The 17729-nt window shown below is 39.1% G+C and overlaps 1 protein-coding gene across 1 annotated transcript in view; it reads right to left on the bottom strand.

The window, feature by feature from the left end:
* Positions 1–2825: 2825 nt before the first annotated feature.
* The window catches only part of VCAN (versican), a 111506-nt gene continuing 96602 nt past the window's right edge, over positions 2826–17729 (bottom strand). Inside the window, exons 11-13 of the mRNA XM_009331777.1 lie at positions 4904–5048; positions 3583–3765; positions 2826–3107 (exon numbers count right to left, since the gene is read on the bottom strand). Coding sequence (XP_009330052.1) covers positions 2977–3107; positions 3583–3765; positions 4904–5048 — 459 coding nt within the window. The 3' untranslated portion in view covers positions 2826–2976. The remainder of the gene's footprint in view (positions 3108–3582; positions 3766–4903; positions 5049–17729) is intronic.

The raw sequence follows: 17729 nt of genomic DNA, 5'->3' as shown, positions 1-17729 counted from the left end.
ACTTGTAAAGCACAATTTAGAGTGGACACGTCTATCTCTGCAGCAGATACAGGGTACCGTTGAAAAATAAGTTAAAAAGAATTCTGGTTTAACTTGAAAGGCAGGAAAGCAGAGCTAAGAAAGACTCGGAAAACCTGTATTTAAATCTGTAGTTTTTTCTTCTATCCCTCTATTCCAATCCCAACACGCTTCCACATACTGGAGTTCAGAGATGCTCCACGTAAAGGAATCACTCCCTGGCTTCACAGCAGACCTAACTTTGTGATATGAGTGGGTGCATTTTGCGGGGAGTTGGTATTGGAACATTTGGGAGTTAGATCAGTATTAGAAAAAGTCTCCAGAGCTGAATAACATTCCATTCTCTGTCTAAATAAACAAGCATGGGTAACAGGTTTTTTTTTGGTTTTGTTTTTTTTTTTTTTTTAATAAGGAATGTTGTCAGTCCTATTTTATTATGCGTAATAGAAGGAGGTGAAAAAAATCAATATAAGCACTGTATCTAACCTATTTAAAACTACAATCACAATGTTATCTGAATGCCTTACAACATTGTTTAAATCCAACAAGTAGACAAGAAAACAACAAATCTATGCAGGGTTTTTTATACATATGGTGAGAAAGTTTGCAAAGTGTTAAAATATATTTTCTGTTCTGTATGTTTCTGGTACAAGGAAGTGATGTGTAGAATACTGTATATTTATGAACAGAGCCTTGACTTATACAAGCAATAATCGACTTCAAAACATACAATGTATATCTTAAAATATCCCCTAGAGCTGCTCATATAAAGTCAAATCCAGCACCTACTAAAGTTCAGCCAGCTGACTCTCTTTGACTCCAGTGGGCACTTGATTAAGCCCATGATAATTGTGAAGTACCTGACAGTCTAATTGTATTCATATGAAAAAAATCACATTGCATAGATTTAAACAGGAAGACATGCAATAACAAGACAAGTCACAGTATAGCAAAACCTTGTTTCTTTGGTGAAACAGAAGCAGATATAAAAGTTACAAAGATTTTAGACTTTCATTCACAAAAAACCAGACATTCACATTATACACTATACAAGATAATAATATAAATAGAGAAAAGTATTATGTGCATTGTTTGGGGGCAAGGGGTGGGGAATAAACCGGCCAACACAGTGACGCACTGCCACGTTGAACACGCAAAGATTGGGTACGCTCGATGGAGCAGTCACTGCAATTTTTTAAGAGATGTTCTCTGGAACCGTAATTGCTGTTCCCAATGAGCTATGGCAAGGTCACTCCACGGGCAGCTCTGCCTACTACAAACTCTTACATGTTGGCTGGGTTTCAATTCTTTTCCTTTCCCTTTCAACTTTTTGCATCATATCCCCACACTAACACAAAGGCGTAAACCTCCCGTCTGTGTTTGTATTTGTAATGTTATTTTAAAAGGTATGTTATAGGGAACTTACTGTTCTTTATTTTCACTTTTGTTTTGTTGTTTGGGGTTTTTTTCTCCTGTGCCCAAAGGTGTGCAAGGCACTTTGCAGAAATAACAGTCCTTTCTGTGGAGAGGTCGTTTCAAACGTTACCTTCTACACTTACTGTACACATCCAGGTCAGTCATCGAGCTGACCAGGGTAAGAAATCATAATAGAAAACTCCTACGTACACACTGCACCAACTACAACCTATAATCTCTTTGTGCACACACTTCTTTCTAGAAAGCCAAGATTCTGATTCTTCTGTAAGTCACACGGTTCTCACCCATCTAACCGCAAACAAATGATCCTGTTTAGCAGGAATTTTGTTCTCCAGGGAAATAGCAGTTGAACTGAAAGATGGTTCCAAAAGTGGAGCTCAGGGGCTAATACTGCACTGGCGAGCTCTTTTAATCTTCTTTGCATGGGTAAAATAACATCCAATAAATTAAATCAGTATGGCTTACTTCATTTATTTATGTACGCTTCACAGCTGCAGCATTCATACACAAACATTCATTACTTTATAAAAAGATTAAAAAATGGTTATATATACAAAATTATTTACTTTTTTGATTTTTGTTTGTTTTTTACAAAAAAAATCCCCCAAACACCAGGTCTATCTCCATTTTAGAATGCAGAGACCTGTAATATAGACCTTGTGGTTAATGTTGTGAAAGTAATTTTTTTTTCTTTTTCTTTCTTTTCAAAAAAGTGGCCCTGGTTGATAAAGTTAATGTATTAGCACTTGGATTTTTACAGGCCCTCCTTGTCATACACAACTTCTCCATGCAGTCCTTTCTCATGAATGGTGAAGCTGGAATGGAGAGCAGAAAAAAAGTTCCATATTGCAGTCCCTAGTTCATGCTTCATGCCACTTTTATGTGCTCTGTCTAAACTTTGCATCACATGGACACAAACTGTACCTTGGATGGGAATTGGCACAGTTCCCATTAAAAAAAAAAAAACAAAACCTCATGTAACTTGTGTGTTTATCTTCACCTGATAATAGCAAATTTCAGTCAGTGAAGTTATTTCAACCATTTCCAGCCTAGGTAAACAACATAAAAACAACGTCATAAATGACTGAAGACCTCTGAGGCCATTCTAACCATAAATATGCCTGAAATTAGTGTGACTTTTCATTTTATATACAGGATTTTAAAAACAACACACAATTAAACAACACTAAAATCATCTTATTTACATTTTCATTGGTGCTAAAATTGAGCTGTTTAAATATTGCAGAAGGCTGGTATATATCATAAAATGGTCCACACCGATGGCATATAGAAAACTAATAATCTTTATAGGCTGGAAATGGTTTCCTTTTATCCCCATAAGCACTTCTCCTTTTTTTTTTTTAATTTTCTGATAAACACCATATTTTTGCAAGATGCATTGTGAATACCGCAGTCCATAGTTTCAAAACAATTTGATAATACTCCTATAAGTGATAGAAAAGGCACAGAAAGTTATGACTTTGGCTGAAATGGTGGAAATCCCCATTCACCATTTAGCTCTCAGCGCCTTGAGTCCTGCCATGTCCTGATCCAGCGATGATAGTGCTTTGATGAATTTAACGATGATCCCTTTCCTGATGAAGAATGTTTATAGTAGTATTTCTTAGAGTAAGTCCTTTGGTATGTGGATGCTGCAATGAGAAGGATGAAAAAAGGGAAATTAATTTAAAATTATTTAACTATAAATGGGCTGGCTACACTTCACATTACAGTTCCATTTATTCTTGATTAATTAGAGGGTTAACAAATGATTAACTGGTACTATGACCATGTTACATACAGGAGAAGCATCTCTTACACACAGTTAGACCACAGTTGCAGAAAGAATTGTTAGTGTTATTAGGAACCTGTTGATTTCAGGGGCTTTGTAAGAGTGTTGTTGTTTACTTTAAAAGAGTCTTAGTGGCTTCTGTAAAAACAGAAGAGGAACATTTTCATTAGTTTTGGAGGCCTGATGTATTTTCCTACAGGTAGAGTGAGCAGTTTTGCTGTCATAATCTGTCATACCAGATTTGCACTTCTCTTAAAATAGATGTTCATTACTTATTAATCTTAAATTAGTCTATCATTTCTGATCCAGCACTGGTTTGTTTTCAAAGAACTCACGATTCATGCAAGTAATTTTAGGCATATCCCATCTTCCATTCCCTTGACACCGGATGGTTGGAATATGGCGCTGGATGAAACCATCTTTGCAGTGATATCTAATAAGGGAGTTGATCTCATAACGAGGTTTCATCTTCCCAAAGGTCTTTGCATTTTCCACAACAGGAGGCTGACCACAAGCAACTGAAAGGAAGAGAGAACATAACCCAAAACATCAGTTTGTAAATGCACTTCTGGATGTGTCCCTGGCTAAGGGAAGATGTCAAGGGAACTCAGTTAGACTCCCAAGAGAGACATCCAAATAAGGACAGGGACATCAGTCTTTTCTGTAGTTCTCCAGTCTTGTAGACCAAATACAGTAATGATAAAAATTGGAAAACAGCAGACAGTATGGTCAGTATTGCCTTTTTCATTTAAATTTCTGACATAAATTTGAGCCAAAATGGTTGGCATACTCACACAAAGAAGTGATTTTCACTGGAAAGCTGCAAAACCTGAAAACCAGTGACATTATTACAGGCATTTAAGAAAAAAGTCTCATTTTCAATACTTCTTATGTCTTCCTCAACAATAGACTATTTAAAAGCACTTAAAACTGATGGATTTGTCAAGGCCCAGACAACATGTTAACAAAAAGTTGTAAATGGTAATTGGGAACAATGGAGTGCACACAAGATTTTGGCTGCTTCTTTGCTTTCCCAGTCTGAAAAGGCAGAGGCAATTCCTAAAGTACTGCTGTACAGCTCCTGGTAACAGTGAGGTTTCCTGCAAGGATCAGCTCTAACAGTGTATAAACCAGAGTGCTTTTCAGTTCCAGCCATGCCGTTAAACTAGGTGGTTTTGGAAAAGAGGAAGACAAAGGTCAGCATTACTTGATGGGTGAAAATTATGCTCAACGGGAGCTGAAAAGCTAACCACATACCAGTGGTCAGCTGCCTGCTCTGACTGCCTACCAATATTCCGCTGCCCACATACTTCACAGTGATGACGTCCCAGGAAAGAGGAGTTGGTAATATTTTAATGGTATGCAAGTAAAGCAGGCCTGCCAGGTACATGAATGCCTCTTTTGCTGAGATCTGTACCTAAGAAGAAATTTGCCTGGTTTTAATCAAGAGTTTCAACTGTGAACACTTTTGTGCCTGACTCAAGAACAGATTAGGTAGAGATGTAATATGTGGAAACAGATGAAGGATGACTTTGTGAAGCTAACTCAGTTGAGGGCTCACTGTAGTGGTCACCATAAATCAGCTAGAACTGGTCATTTTAACTTTATAAAACTGGAATTTAGAGAATTATGCTATTGTTACTGGAAAGTCTGTACCTGTTCCTTTCTTGCAGGTATAGGTAAGGTGATAATTGCATGGTACATCATTCCACTGCCCATTCTCATGCCATATTATAACAACACAGTCTTCTCCAGCAGAAAAGAAGCTGTCTGGCTGGTTTGGTCGCCAGTTCTCATATTGCTGCAGAAAAGAGGAGCAAAACCATTATTCCTAGTGCTGGAGTATATTTACATTCCATTTTACAGAACACACAATATTATCTTTGGTGAAGAGCAATCTCAATTGTTTGATTCAGGCTGTTAAGCACAAAATAAACAAAGCTAGATTTAGAATATCCTCCCACTCTATTAACAGATTATCTCAATGGAAAAAAAGATTCCAATCTAACTTCTCACTTACTGTAAACTGATGTCAGGTGAACAAAACAAAGTGACACAATTCAGCGCAAGTAAAATCTGATCCTAAGTGTGCTGAAACACACTCTCTCCTACATAGACAGACTTGAAGTGGAATACCAGGGAATGCAGTAAATAGCCCATAACCCTTGCTAGTCCACATCCACTAAATGGCAAATTACAGGCTAGCTTCTCAGACTCAAATTATTTATTTAATGAAGTCATTCAATGGGACAACGTGCAGAATTAGGTGTAAAAGAAATAAAAGTGTCATAGTGTGCCTCCAGATCATTCCAGATTGATATTTCCATTAAAAAGACCTAGGTGGCAGACTAAGCATATACAGCAGCCTTTCAGCTTTAGAAATGATGATCCAAATTCTGCCCTCTGTAGAAAAACTAACTCCAGACATCTATGAATATATATGAATAAAACCAGAAACTGGCACACTAGTTTTAGAAGTAGAAATCTGATTGATGGTATGTGACAAAAAAAAAAAAAAAGAACCTTCAAATGGCTGAAAAATATCTTTAGCATTAAAAAAAAAATAGTTTCTTAGCCCTGCACCTGGGACACACATCTGACATATCAATTTGGGCAGGCTCTGTTCTTTGGGATCCAAGCTGGCTACTTGCGAGTCTGCACTTATTTAGCTACACAGCTCTTCAGCTTTCAGCTCTGCATCTACCTAAAGATTTGTCCCTACCAAGATGGGACAAGATAGGTAGATCCCTACCTGAGGATGCTGGCTGCTGGCAGGCTGTGCACAGCTCCATGCATAGGCTAAACCTGCATAAGCCCTGAGAGCAGCCCTGCTGAGAAGGACTCAGGGGTACTGGTGGATGAAAAGCTCAACATGAGCCAGCAATGCGCGCTCGCAGCCCAGAAGGCCAATCGTATCCTGGGCTGCATCAGAAGAAGCGTGGCCAGCAGGCTGAGGGAGGGGATTCTGCCCCTCTGCTCTGCTCTGGTGAGACCCCACCTGGAGCACTGCCTCCAGCTCTGGAGCCCTTGGCATAAGAAAGACACAGACCTGTTGGAGCGGGTCCAGAAGAGGAGGGCCACAAAAATGATCAGGGGGATGGAGCACCTCTCCTATGAAGAAAGGCTGAGAGAGTTGGGGTTGTTCAGCCTGGAGAAGAGAAGGCTCCGGGGAGACCTTCTTGCAGCCCATCAGTACTTAAAGGGGGCTTATAAAACAGATGGGAACAAACTCTTTAGCAGGGCCTGTTGCGACAGGACAAGGGGGAACGGCTTTAAACTAAAGGGGGGTAGATTTAGATCAGATATAAGGAAGAAATTTTTTACACTGAGGGTGGTGAAGCACTGGCCCAGGTTGCCCAGAGAGGTGGTGGATGCCCCATCCCTGGAAACATTCCAGGTCAGGTTGGACGGGGCTCTGAGCAACCTGATCTAGTTGAAGATGTCCCTGCCCACGGCAGGGTTGTTGGACTAGATGACCTTTAGAGGTCCCTTCCAACCCAAACCATTCTATGATTCTATGATTTATTCCACTGTAGAATGCACTCTTTCAAGCATGGCTAAGCTCATCATTGCATAATGTCATTTTTGGATGAAAATTAGGGAGAATTCAGTCTGCTTTTTCAATCAATAAGCAGGAAAAATAGAAACAAAGGGAGTGTCACACCGATTGAAAATGTATGCAGTAGTCCTTGGTAGGGGACATAAAGCCTACTGTGCTTGCAGTCAGCAGAGGTGGGATAATCTTCATCCCACTTCTTGTTTCCTCTTGATCCCAAATGAAGCACAGTAATTTGAGATTTGTATAATATTTTGTAAAGAAAAGTGAGAGAAGATTTGGGAAACTATTCTTAGCGATTTTCTTTGGGATTTCTGTTGTGTCACTCCAAGAAGAATTTAATGAAGGTTAAAAATAGATATCTGAAAGAACTGGAATTCACATAAATGCCAGACATTAACCAGGCAGCTAGCCCCTTGTATGGTCAAAATGACACAGTTTCTACAGTGCTTATATTTTCCTCAGTGCTTACATCTTTCTGGCTAGAGCTGGCCCATATAAATGTCATAAAAGTTTAGCTTTCTATTTTCTTAACTTTATGAAATAACGACTATTCACTGCCTGGGCAAACACATTTTAGAAATAAAGTTAACATACCTCACACGAGTAGTATTTACGTTACAATGAATCAAACTATGAAAAAAACGAGTTAAATACTTAACCTTTTCCTACCATGTGTCATCTTACCCATCACAGGTTTTAATTATCCAAGCAATTTAACAATCATGGTCTAAATAAATTTGTTCTGCACTGAATTTATTACCTCTAATAAAACATCCCCCTTTTTATGCGGAACTAACTTAATTCCATCTCTACATTTCAGTGTTTAATAGTCCTAAACTACAATACACACTAATTCATTTACTCAAGTCTAGAATTCAGCATTTCACATCAACTTATAAATCAGAGTACGAGTTTTGCAAGCACAGTAGCCAAATACCATACATATGAATCAAATGGGATCTGAGGTGTGTGGGGCTTCCTGCAACACCTAGTGCAAAAGAAGAAAAGCAAGCTCTGTGCGTATCTCCTGAGACAGCGAGAAGAAAAACAGGGAGGAAGGAATATGCCTGTGCACGGTGTGCATGAACATAACTTAGAGTGCTCTAAGACCCCTTTTCCAAAAGGGTATTTTGGAATGGCCGCTGAGTCAAATGTCTAGCACGTTTTTACAGCAGAGCTGGTTAAGGATGCAGGAATCCAATCAGGAAAGGTCATGTTACCACAACATAGAAAGCTACTGCCTGCTAAACCAGGGATAGTTGAGTGCATGCACACACTGAAGGCTTAGGCTTGCCGATGGTACTGGCCCAGATACCTGCTCCATCTCTTCTACATGGGGGGCTATGATGCACCTTCAGAAGCACCACGAAGTATAAGGCATTGAAGGAAAATTGGTGTAGGTTTTACTCGCGCTGCAAAGAAGTCTGTCTGAGTGTTGTTGAGGTGGGGTAAGCAGAAAGAAGTGATCACCTCTCACTTTCACCTCTGAATGTCTTAACTGCCCAACCCAACTGAAAAGTAAGATTTGCTAATGTAAGTCACAAGTGTATGCATGGTTGGCTACACTGCGCAGATGATGGACAGCAACTTCTCAAGCTGAGGCAATCCAATCGCTTTCAAGAATATGCCCAGACATACGGACACATAGAAAAACTAAAGAAAACAGCCAGACTAGTGGTAGAAAAGTTTGATCAATAACGTCCTGACAGCAAAGGAAAGACTTCAACAAGCCTTGCAGCTGTTTCTTGTGGAAATGATACTAGAGAGCTGTTTGCTTCCATAGGGATCAGAGTGTGGGAATGAAGGATGTTTAATGGCTATTGGAGGCGTGTGAGCTGAAGGTGCTCAGCAGCTTGCCAGCTCCCACCCTAAGCACATAGACTCCATATGCTCTTACTTGCCTTGCCATAATGACTCTAAAATTTGTGTTTGCTTTGCTGGCAGGGCTGTAGTGTAATGGCAAAGGATTATATCTAGGCCTTGTGGTTTCTTCAAGAATGTCTGATATCCTCCAGCATGACTTGCTGTTACCTCACATCTGATATCGTCATTGCACGGATTTATTTTGGCTGAATAACTCTGATTTTGCTTGGGTTTAGTGCCAGAATTGCTTAGCAGAGGAAGTTCCAGACTGCTGAATTGCTTTCTTAGGTCTCCACCCAGCTCTTCTGTAGTTTTTCAGTTCCTTATTTAGCCACTGATAATGGGATAATGATACAAAAAGATTCTCACAGTTTGAGTGAAATAAGTTGCTAGACAAATAAACTAATATTTTGCTTTCCTTTTACAGATTACATTTTTGTATGACCATGAGCATGATTCTGGTTTTCACTTACACTAGTTTAAATCAGATGTGACTGCACTATCTCCAGTAAACCTACATCAGCAAAAAATTAACGGGAAAGAACCAAATCCCGTAAGTCACATACTGATTTGTACTGTTTGTTTTCAAAGGTATCCCTTACAATCTCCCATACCAAGTGTGCTAAGTGTAAAGACTCTCCTACCCTTGCAATAAGCGCAGTAAGCATCTAAGATACTCATGTCATAATTATTCTGTTGGGAAACACTGCTCAAAATATGCTGAACAAGATGCTTTTTCTGAGGTGGCTATGTCCTTGTATTTCAATGCATTACTGTATTTCAGAAAAGTATATTGTACAAAAAGAAAAAAAAAAACCAAACTTCATTCCTTGGTAACATGTACCATTCAGGTTTGTTTGGTTTTTAAGATCCCGTCCAAAAAAGTTCAGCCATATTCACAGACGAGCCAAAAACTGCTGGCGTCGTTCCAGCCATCCTGCTGCTAGGTTATATCTTCATGTAAACTGTTATTGTCTCAGCAGACCAATGAAACCGCACTAAGGAGCACTGTGTTTTTGAATTGATAAAGCACAAGGCATCCTTTTGCCAACAACCAAGCTTCAGTTGACACCTTTAGCAATACTCTTAGCTGTATCATTCATAAGATATGACTTATGTGTCCGAAAACCTAAATAGATTCAAATGCTGAGTTAATACATAGAAGAAAAACTGCTACAACCCTTTTAGTCCTCAGCAGAAATACTTACACTGGGTGATCGCACAGAGGGATCTAAAAACTATCACTACCCTGTTTTTTAAGCAACGTTACCATAACACGTGTGAAGTTTTCCCCTGCATTAAAATGCAAAGCACTTCCAGACTGTACATTTTAGGACATATAATCTCAATTATGTACATGACTTAAAATGTACTTCAAAGGAGGTTTGGCCCACTACACTTTTCTCCTCCAGCTATGAAGCGTGCTTTGCTGAGGTGGCTTTGAAGGGGAAGTTCAAAGCAATGCAGGGGAGTGAAGGCTGGAAGCACACACCTCAGGCTCAGGCAGACACCACTGCACCAGCCACTCTGCAAAGCTCTCACCATCCATAATGGCAAGACACCTGGGGGTTTTTTATCAAAAAAATGAGGTTTCTGTGTAATCAGGTAACTGCAGGACCTAGCCTTGGGGACAGGATTTTGGTCCCTGTACATTCATTTGGTCCTTTGGGAGCTACACAACTAGCCTGTCTTGCCACCATTTCAGGCTGAAAACTGAGCTCCTGTAATGTTCTTTATGCCTTTAATTATACCATAATAATTAATTACTCTTTCTTGTACAGTTTTTTTTGTTGAAACCAAAGCCCATGCTGACACATTGGATTTGCTTGTTCTAGCTTTCTCTGCTAAAGAGCACTGAAAATTTTCCTGCAGAAAGAGGATGGATGGTCCATGGGTTAGAGCTGCCGCTGAGACGGGGTTCAGTTCTTCAGGCTTCCTACGTGGCATTAGGCAATGCACTTGGCTGGCTGATTCCCAGTCTGCAAAACAGTGACAATGTATTCTCTTGCCTCACGGGAGGAGCTTGGATGTGGTGGTTACAAAAGCCCATGAAGACGTTTTATTAAGTTCCACATTTTGGGGGAGGATTTCCTTACATGGTGTTGAATTAACCCACAGCCATAATCTGCCACTTGGGTGACAGGCTGACTTTTCACATAAATTAAATCTAAGGAAGCCAGGATTATAGCAAGAGCTGTAAAGAGGTTAACTTTATTAGCTAGTCACTACTTTTTCTTATTCAGATGGCTGCTAATTAAACTGAATGAGCATTGCCTTCCTGTCATGAACAAGATCCTACCTTGTGGGAGATTTGTTATTTAAATTTTCAGATAACCAGCCTTATTTGAGGGATTCATTTCCTTGTCAGTGAGTAATCCACTCAGCTCTTTCAGATGTTTGCACTGCCAAGGTGAATCTAGGAGTAAGCAGTATCTCAGCTTTGTGACACTCATTTGGAAATTTCAGCCATTCCTTTATCTCCAAAAAGCACACCAAATGGCTGAGATCAATCGCTTGGATTTTGCATTCCAAAATAGCCAACAAGCATTCTGTTTAATGAAGCACAACAAAATAAACTACTGATGCAAACAAAACTTTACTGCTTGACCTCCTTATTGTGTAAAAGCAAATAATCTTTTGTACATAACTAAAGCTAGGAAATAATTTACCTGAAATACATCTATTTAGATTTACAGGGTTAATGCTTTTCCTTCTGGGAAAAGGAAGCATGTTTTCAGCATGTTTGAATAAGCTTAAAGTACAAATCTCTCTTGGCACTTTCTGGCACTTGTACTTTCCAATGTGATTTTTATTTTGTTTCATTCTGGCTGCTTCCCTATCTGATTGCGTCTTAATGCAAGACTAACGAGGCAAATCAAAAAAACAAGGAAAGTTGTAGGGACTGGCTGACTGAATACTCTCTGTGCCATTTCATCTTAAAGTGAAGCAACATTTCCTGCCTGGTATTGATCACTAAACAAGCTGAAACCACCACTGCAAAGCTTACTGGCTATTGTGCTTTTTTCCCCCCATAACTCTGCTAAGAAAAGGAATACACTTTTTTCACAATAGCAGACAAATTCTTAGAATTTTTTTAATCAGGAAAGCCCCTGAACAAGTCCCTCGCTGTGGAGGTTCTGTTAAAATTGGATAGCCTAACTAAAAATTACATCTCACTTTCAGTAAGGCCTGGCAATTACCCAGTTTCACAAGGTTGGCTGAACTGCCACAAGATCAGGACAAGGTTACAGTGAGTGTATGGATCAGTTAAGAAAACCCTCGTTTGTGGCTCTTGCTGTTATACAGCACTGATTCTGTTACATGAGACACTCGTGGGAAGTTTGAAGGGGATTGCATTTCTTTTCGATAGAAAAAAAATCAAACAGATTACTGTGAAGATTTGGCAATGTCTGAAATAACTCCATTAAGTTCACCTAGTATTTAAATGCATTTATACATTGGGAAAGACAAGAAATTACCTTATAGCATAGGCTCTGTTTCACTTAATTTCACTCCAGTCCTGCAAAGGATTTTTCTGTTTAATCTTATGAATGGGAGCAGTCTGACAGAACTCACCAAAAGCATTTATGAGATTAAAAACTCCATTCAGTGAGTGCTTAAGCATATACCTTGCTTTAAAGACATAGGTGGTGCCCTCAACTCTATAGGGTAGATCACATGCACAGTTCAGACACTTGTTAAAATAACTTGCTGAAGGAGGGACCAGGCTAAGTGTGTTGGTAAATCTTTGCTGGGAGAAATTCTAGTCAGTTTGAAGACAACTGCTATATTTAAACTTATCTACAAGTACACACAAAAATCACATGTCAGGATCCTGACATTTTTTAGATCATAGTTGAATGGCTTCCCTCAAACCCTTAATCTGGGCTTTATTTGCATGGGATTTGGGAAACTGGCAGGATTTGGTTCAGGCAGGCACCCAACGCTCCCCATTACAGAGTCACACTGTGAGCAAGACAAACTCCCAGAAGGAGCTTTGCTAAGGACCTTTGCAAAAGATTTCACTTGAAAGGGTTTTTTGGTAACACAGCAGTGAGATGTTTTGAAAAACTCTTTGATTTCCTATGCAACAGCTTGCAAAAAAAGGACTCTGAATAACATACACTCATGTATATCCATGAATATCCACAAGCACTGGCTGCAGATTGAATAGGAAGTAAGATCTATGCAAAAATAAATAATTTGGGAAAGAAATCTAAGGAATACAAATGAAACAAGTAAAAAAGGCTAGCTGATAAAGCTGAAACATAAAAGCACTATCAGTCCTATCTTTTGGGGGGAGTTGGTCGTGTGGTGGAGCAGATGACTAGCTCTTTGACATTTTTTTAAAACACCACCACAGTATGACAACTTTTCCATGAGAAGCAGAAACCACTAAGTATGGCAAGAGGCTCCCACTAGATGGCAATGTCTACTCACTACTGAGTCCAGATACTAACTTCGAGTAGTTCCAAAACAATAGTAATTCAGAAAAGGTATCTCTTTTATTAACTCTTTAAAAGCTAATTGAAGCCAGTGGACACAACTCCATTGATTTTTATCTGCTCTGTACCAACTCTTTTTAGAGTAATAACTTTCATCACGGTTCACACACTGTATAGTTCAATTTTGTGGGTATGCTCTGTGTGCTGGGCTTTCAGAAGTCACCTTAGTACAGAGACTGAAAAATGAGTGGCAAAGAGCTGGTGAAATTCTCTTGCTAATGGGCAGGTGTTTTACTGTGGAAGAAAAGTATGGTAGGGTGTTAAATGTTGATTGGTATAATACATGTTCTTTGGGAGTCACACTAACTTAATTATATATTATCAACATGTTGCAAATTGCATGGGGTGTGACTTATTCTTTTTGTGTGCAACTACCAGGAGAGCCACTGAAAAAAGGAAAATCCTGCACTTTGTCATTTATGTCAACAATTACTGTGGGTTTGAAGCTGTCCAAGAGTTTTAGCCCAGAGCCAACCATAACGAGGCTCTGAAGTAACTGCTGACCCCCCTGGTAAAAATGAGACAAAAAAACACTTTGTCCAAGAGGCCCTCCTTACTGCCTACGACATACTGAACTAAAAATATACCTGTCATTAATAACATTATATAATTCTCCTCCATTTAAATGCAGGTCAAATGAGCATCTTAAAAAGAGGCTGTAATGACTGACTGCAGCACAAAACCAAAACATTTGGTAGATTTAAAATCTCCTTCTCCAAGGATCCTGGGGGACATGGCCACAATGAGCTTTTTGTCTGCAGCTGACTACAGTACTTTTTAGTTTGTTTGCTTTATTTAACCCTCAGAGGCAGGCTCCTTCCCTACAATACTGCATGCCTTTTGAAGGTTTTTGTGTTCAATAAAGTTACTCTTTCTGACAGGGGTGCAGTTACAGATTTGCTCAAGTTTAAGCATTCTGATTCCCTGACCAATAAAGGAAGGAAAAGAGAGGGCTTTGTTTTTGCCAGAATTAAACTTCTGTTGCAGGGGCTTTTTTTAATGTAGCTACCTAACACTGACAACCTGAGGTCCAGCATTGCAAAACACAAAGCATAAACGCCTCTATGCTGAAGGGAAGAAAAACTAACGTAGAGTCTCTGGACAGTTTTAAAAGTGGCAGTATGCCCCATTACTTTCCTAGCTGGCAGCATTCTCCCAGTGACAGACAATCTGGCCACAGACACTAGCCAGCTCCTTATTACAGCACTAATCTTATGTAATGGGAGTGAGATCACCACCCTACAAAGCACTAATTATCAACAGCATTTTCCAAAGGATATGAATAACTCCCCTTGTGAGACGGAGGCCCAAGGCACAACCCCAAGTAGCTATATGCGCTTAATCCATAACATGAATAGCTCCAGAGGACTCCTTTACCGCTGTGCCTGCTCATAAGGGTCCTTAGCAGTGAAATGCCAGCAATCCAAATACAATGGAGAAGCTGCCAAAAGCAACACCAGATTTTTTCTATTTGGATGGGTGTGCTTTACAGCTGTAAAAGTTACTATTCACAGAACTAAGTGAATTATTTAAATTCAATTTCCCTAGGATATTTTCCAATGTCACATTGTGTTCACTCTTCCTTTGATCAAGCCAATTATTAAATGTCTCCACTGATAATGTAAGTTTTGTTATTTTGTAGTTTGTGTTTCATGAAATTTAAAGTACACAAAGATCCAAGTAGACATGGGCAAATTCCTGTTTTCACATAGTTGTGAGAGTATTTAGTACTTGCTTTCTTCTTTAGGAAGATCCTGTATCACTGTGATTTTCCCAAATGTATTTGTTTTTATTGCTTAAAGCTTTTTATGATAATTGTGGGATGAAGATTGTCCATGATTCATCCTTAAAGAGTTGTTCACTATCACAGAAATGCTTGGAGAAAAGTCTACAGAAAAGTGCAAGAATAATTTTGATTCTGTAATTTTTTAAATTTAAACAAAGTCTTACATATAGCTATTTTCATTCCTGTGTAGAATGTAAATCAGAGGAAAACCAATGTTTTCCCACACCAAATGCCAACAGAACAGCCCTATAACGACACTGCAATAGAAGAAAAGCAGAGCTAACAAAACATGCTCTTTAAAATGCTATATTATTTTCTTCTGCCTCTTGCATCTGTCAATGTAATCACACCTGAAATGTCTTGAGCAGAAATTGGCTTGATTTTCAGGAATTAATGAATAATGAAGCTCTAAAAATGTTTGGGTGCTGTGAGTTCTCTGAACATACTTCAGTACCTGCTCTCACTACCTTCACCTTTGAGACAAATTACCTGAGGTTAGGTATTAGGCAGATATACCAAAGTTTGCAGCTTACAAATTCCCTTCCTGGGAATCCATGGGATCTCGGATGTTGATGGTATTCCAAGCCCATGCTTGTCGCAGTGGCCCCTAACCTCCAACTGTCACTGAACTTGCACCACAAGTGAGGATCTAGATTTTCTGAAAAAGCATTCACTTTTTATGTTGTACTAACACAGCTGCAATCAACTCTTTTCCCTTGATATAAAAAGGGAACGGTTGCAGTTGCCAAAGTGTTTTTCATGTGGCCCATCAGCTCCAGAACACAAATCCACCTCTCCCAACCAGTGGAAACACTGAAAAATTATTTCTTCCTAAAACAGAAAAAAGAAAAGAAAAAAAAAAGAGAGCAGGAACACATTGTAGATGGGAAAAGATTGCTTCCTGCCATACGGATACAGTACAGCAAATCAGAACAAATTAGATTCATATGGGTGGCCAGCAATGGATTCAACAGTTTAGTATAATTATAGCTTATTTTCTTCTGCATATTGGACAAGGTAGCCTAAGCTTAGCCAAGGAGCTGCTTTGAAGATGTGCTCTGACCTTAGCCCAGAAGCTCCCAATTTTGTTTTTTAAAGAAATTGTAAAAAAGACAAATATAAGCAAATTGGCCTGGCCAATAAAATCCAGCATAATGAAATATCAGTTACCTGGAAAGTAATTTGTTTATGGAAAAGTAGCACCTGGACTGACAATTAAACTTTAGGGCATGAGAGGTATGATCCTACTACTTTATTCATGTTATTTTGCATTTTTCAAGCCCAGTCTGTGTTTGGGATGAGTGGGTACAGTATGCTGAAAAGGGGTCTTTTACCAGGAGATGTTGAGGCTTTATCTACACAACCCAACCCAATCCATTGCATAAGATCATGCCATTTTGCCTGAAAGGCAGGAAACTGTTGAGCAGCTTTCAATTAAAAACCACTTTACAATTAAGAAATAAACCTGCCAAAATCCCCTAAAAGCACAGAGATAACTATGCATCAAACACTTCAGTGAGGTAGATCAAAAAGCCTCCTCAAGTTCTGTTTGCAGGAGCAGAGCCGACAATACTATGATTTAGGAGTGTACCCATTTTTATTTTGTTAGGATAGTTTTCCTTGTCTTAAAAGTTCTTGTTATGGAAAACAGGAAAACTCAATACAGGTATGGACAAATATCATGTGGACCAAAAAGTTTTAAATACTATTCCTTGCTTCCTCACTGAATCTGATTGTACTTGCTTCATTATTCAAGACACCAACATTTTCCTTGAGGAACCCTGAGAATCAGAGCATGTATTTACAAGATCACTCTTCATTTATTCCAAGACTTGCTTACTGGCATTATTTTTGCAAGTTAAACATAAATTCCAGTTGATACATGAAAAACATGCACAGGAATAGAGGGGCTTTTTTGACTGCTGCTGGTTTTGATTAATTGCTAACAGCCAGTATTTTCTTTAGGGGTTAAAAAAAAGAATGCCAAGATATCAAACATGGCTGCCTATAGTTAGTCCACTACTAGGCACCTAAATAATTGCCCCTGTTTTCAGTAGGGCTGTGAGCCTGTCAAGGCTACTCTAGGTTCAGTGTAGGTTTGCCAGTAAGAACCTTAATTCTATATGCTCACTTTTTAAAAATCTTGGTCACATTGTCCCACATGCCTTAAAAAACAAACAAACCTCCCATCCCACTGAAAGGGCATGAACTGATCTTATCTGGTCACTGCACAGAAAACTGAATGGCCCTTGCTTATTTGATGGGCAAAACTATCACCCACTGATTCATGAGGTAAGGGAAATTTCCGCAACCTCATCTGAGAATTTAAGCTTTCTCACATTACTAGGCCAATGACAAAGGTGAGTTTGTCAACCTCATCTCACATGAATTGACAAGAACCGTGCTCAAAAAAAGGCCTCCCTGTATTTTGAGAGCCAAGGGAAGTGAGAGAGCACAAGCTTTATATGTCAGTGCTGTATATGACTATGAAGTTCACAAAAAATAGCTAAGGTGGGCATATGCATTCAGTAGCTCACTGTAGTTAGAAACAGTGTGCAATGCACTTGGAAGTACGTTTGTTGGTTTTCACTAAGGAACTCATGTACGTGCTTTGTCCAACCATCATATTTAATGGTCACTGGCACTTAGCTTCAGTTTAAAAAATCTGGAAAAACACAACTTGGCATGAGCTGAAAATGTCAAAAAATGACTGATTTCCTTCCATTGAACTCATTGGTTGAAATACCTTTTAGGTGCAAAGCAAAAAAA

The sequence above is a fragment of the Pygoscelis adeliae genome, unplaced genomic scaffold (genome assembly GCF_000699105.1).
Source record: "Pygoscelis adeliae isolate BGI_AS28 unplaced genomic scaffold, ASM69910v1 Scaffold19, whole genome shotgun sequence".
NCBI classification, from domain to species: Eukaryota; Metazoa; Chordata; class Aves; order Sphenisciformes; family Spheniscidae; genus Pygoscelis; species Pygoscelis adeliae.
This window is presented reverse-complemented; position numbering and strand designations above follow the sequence as displayed.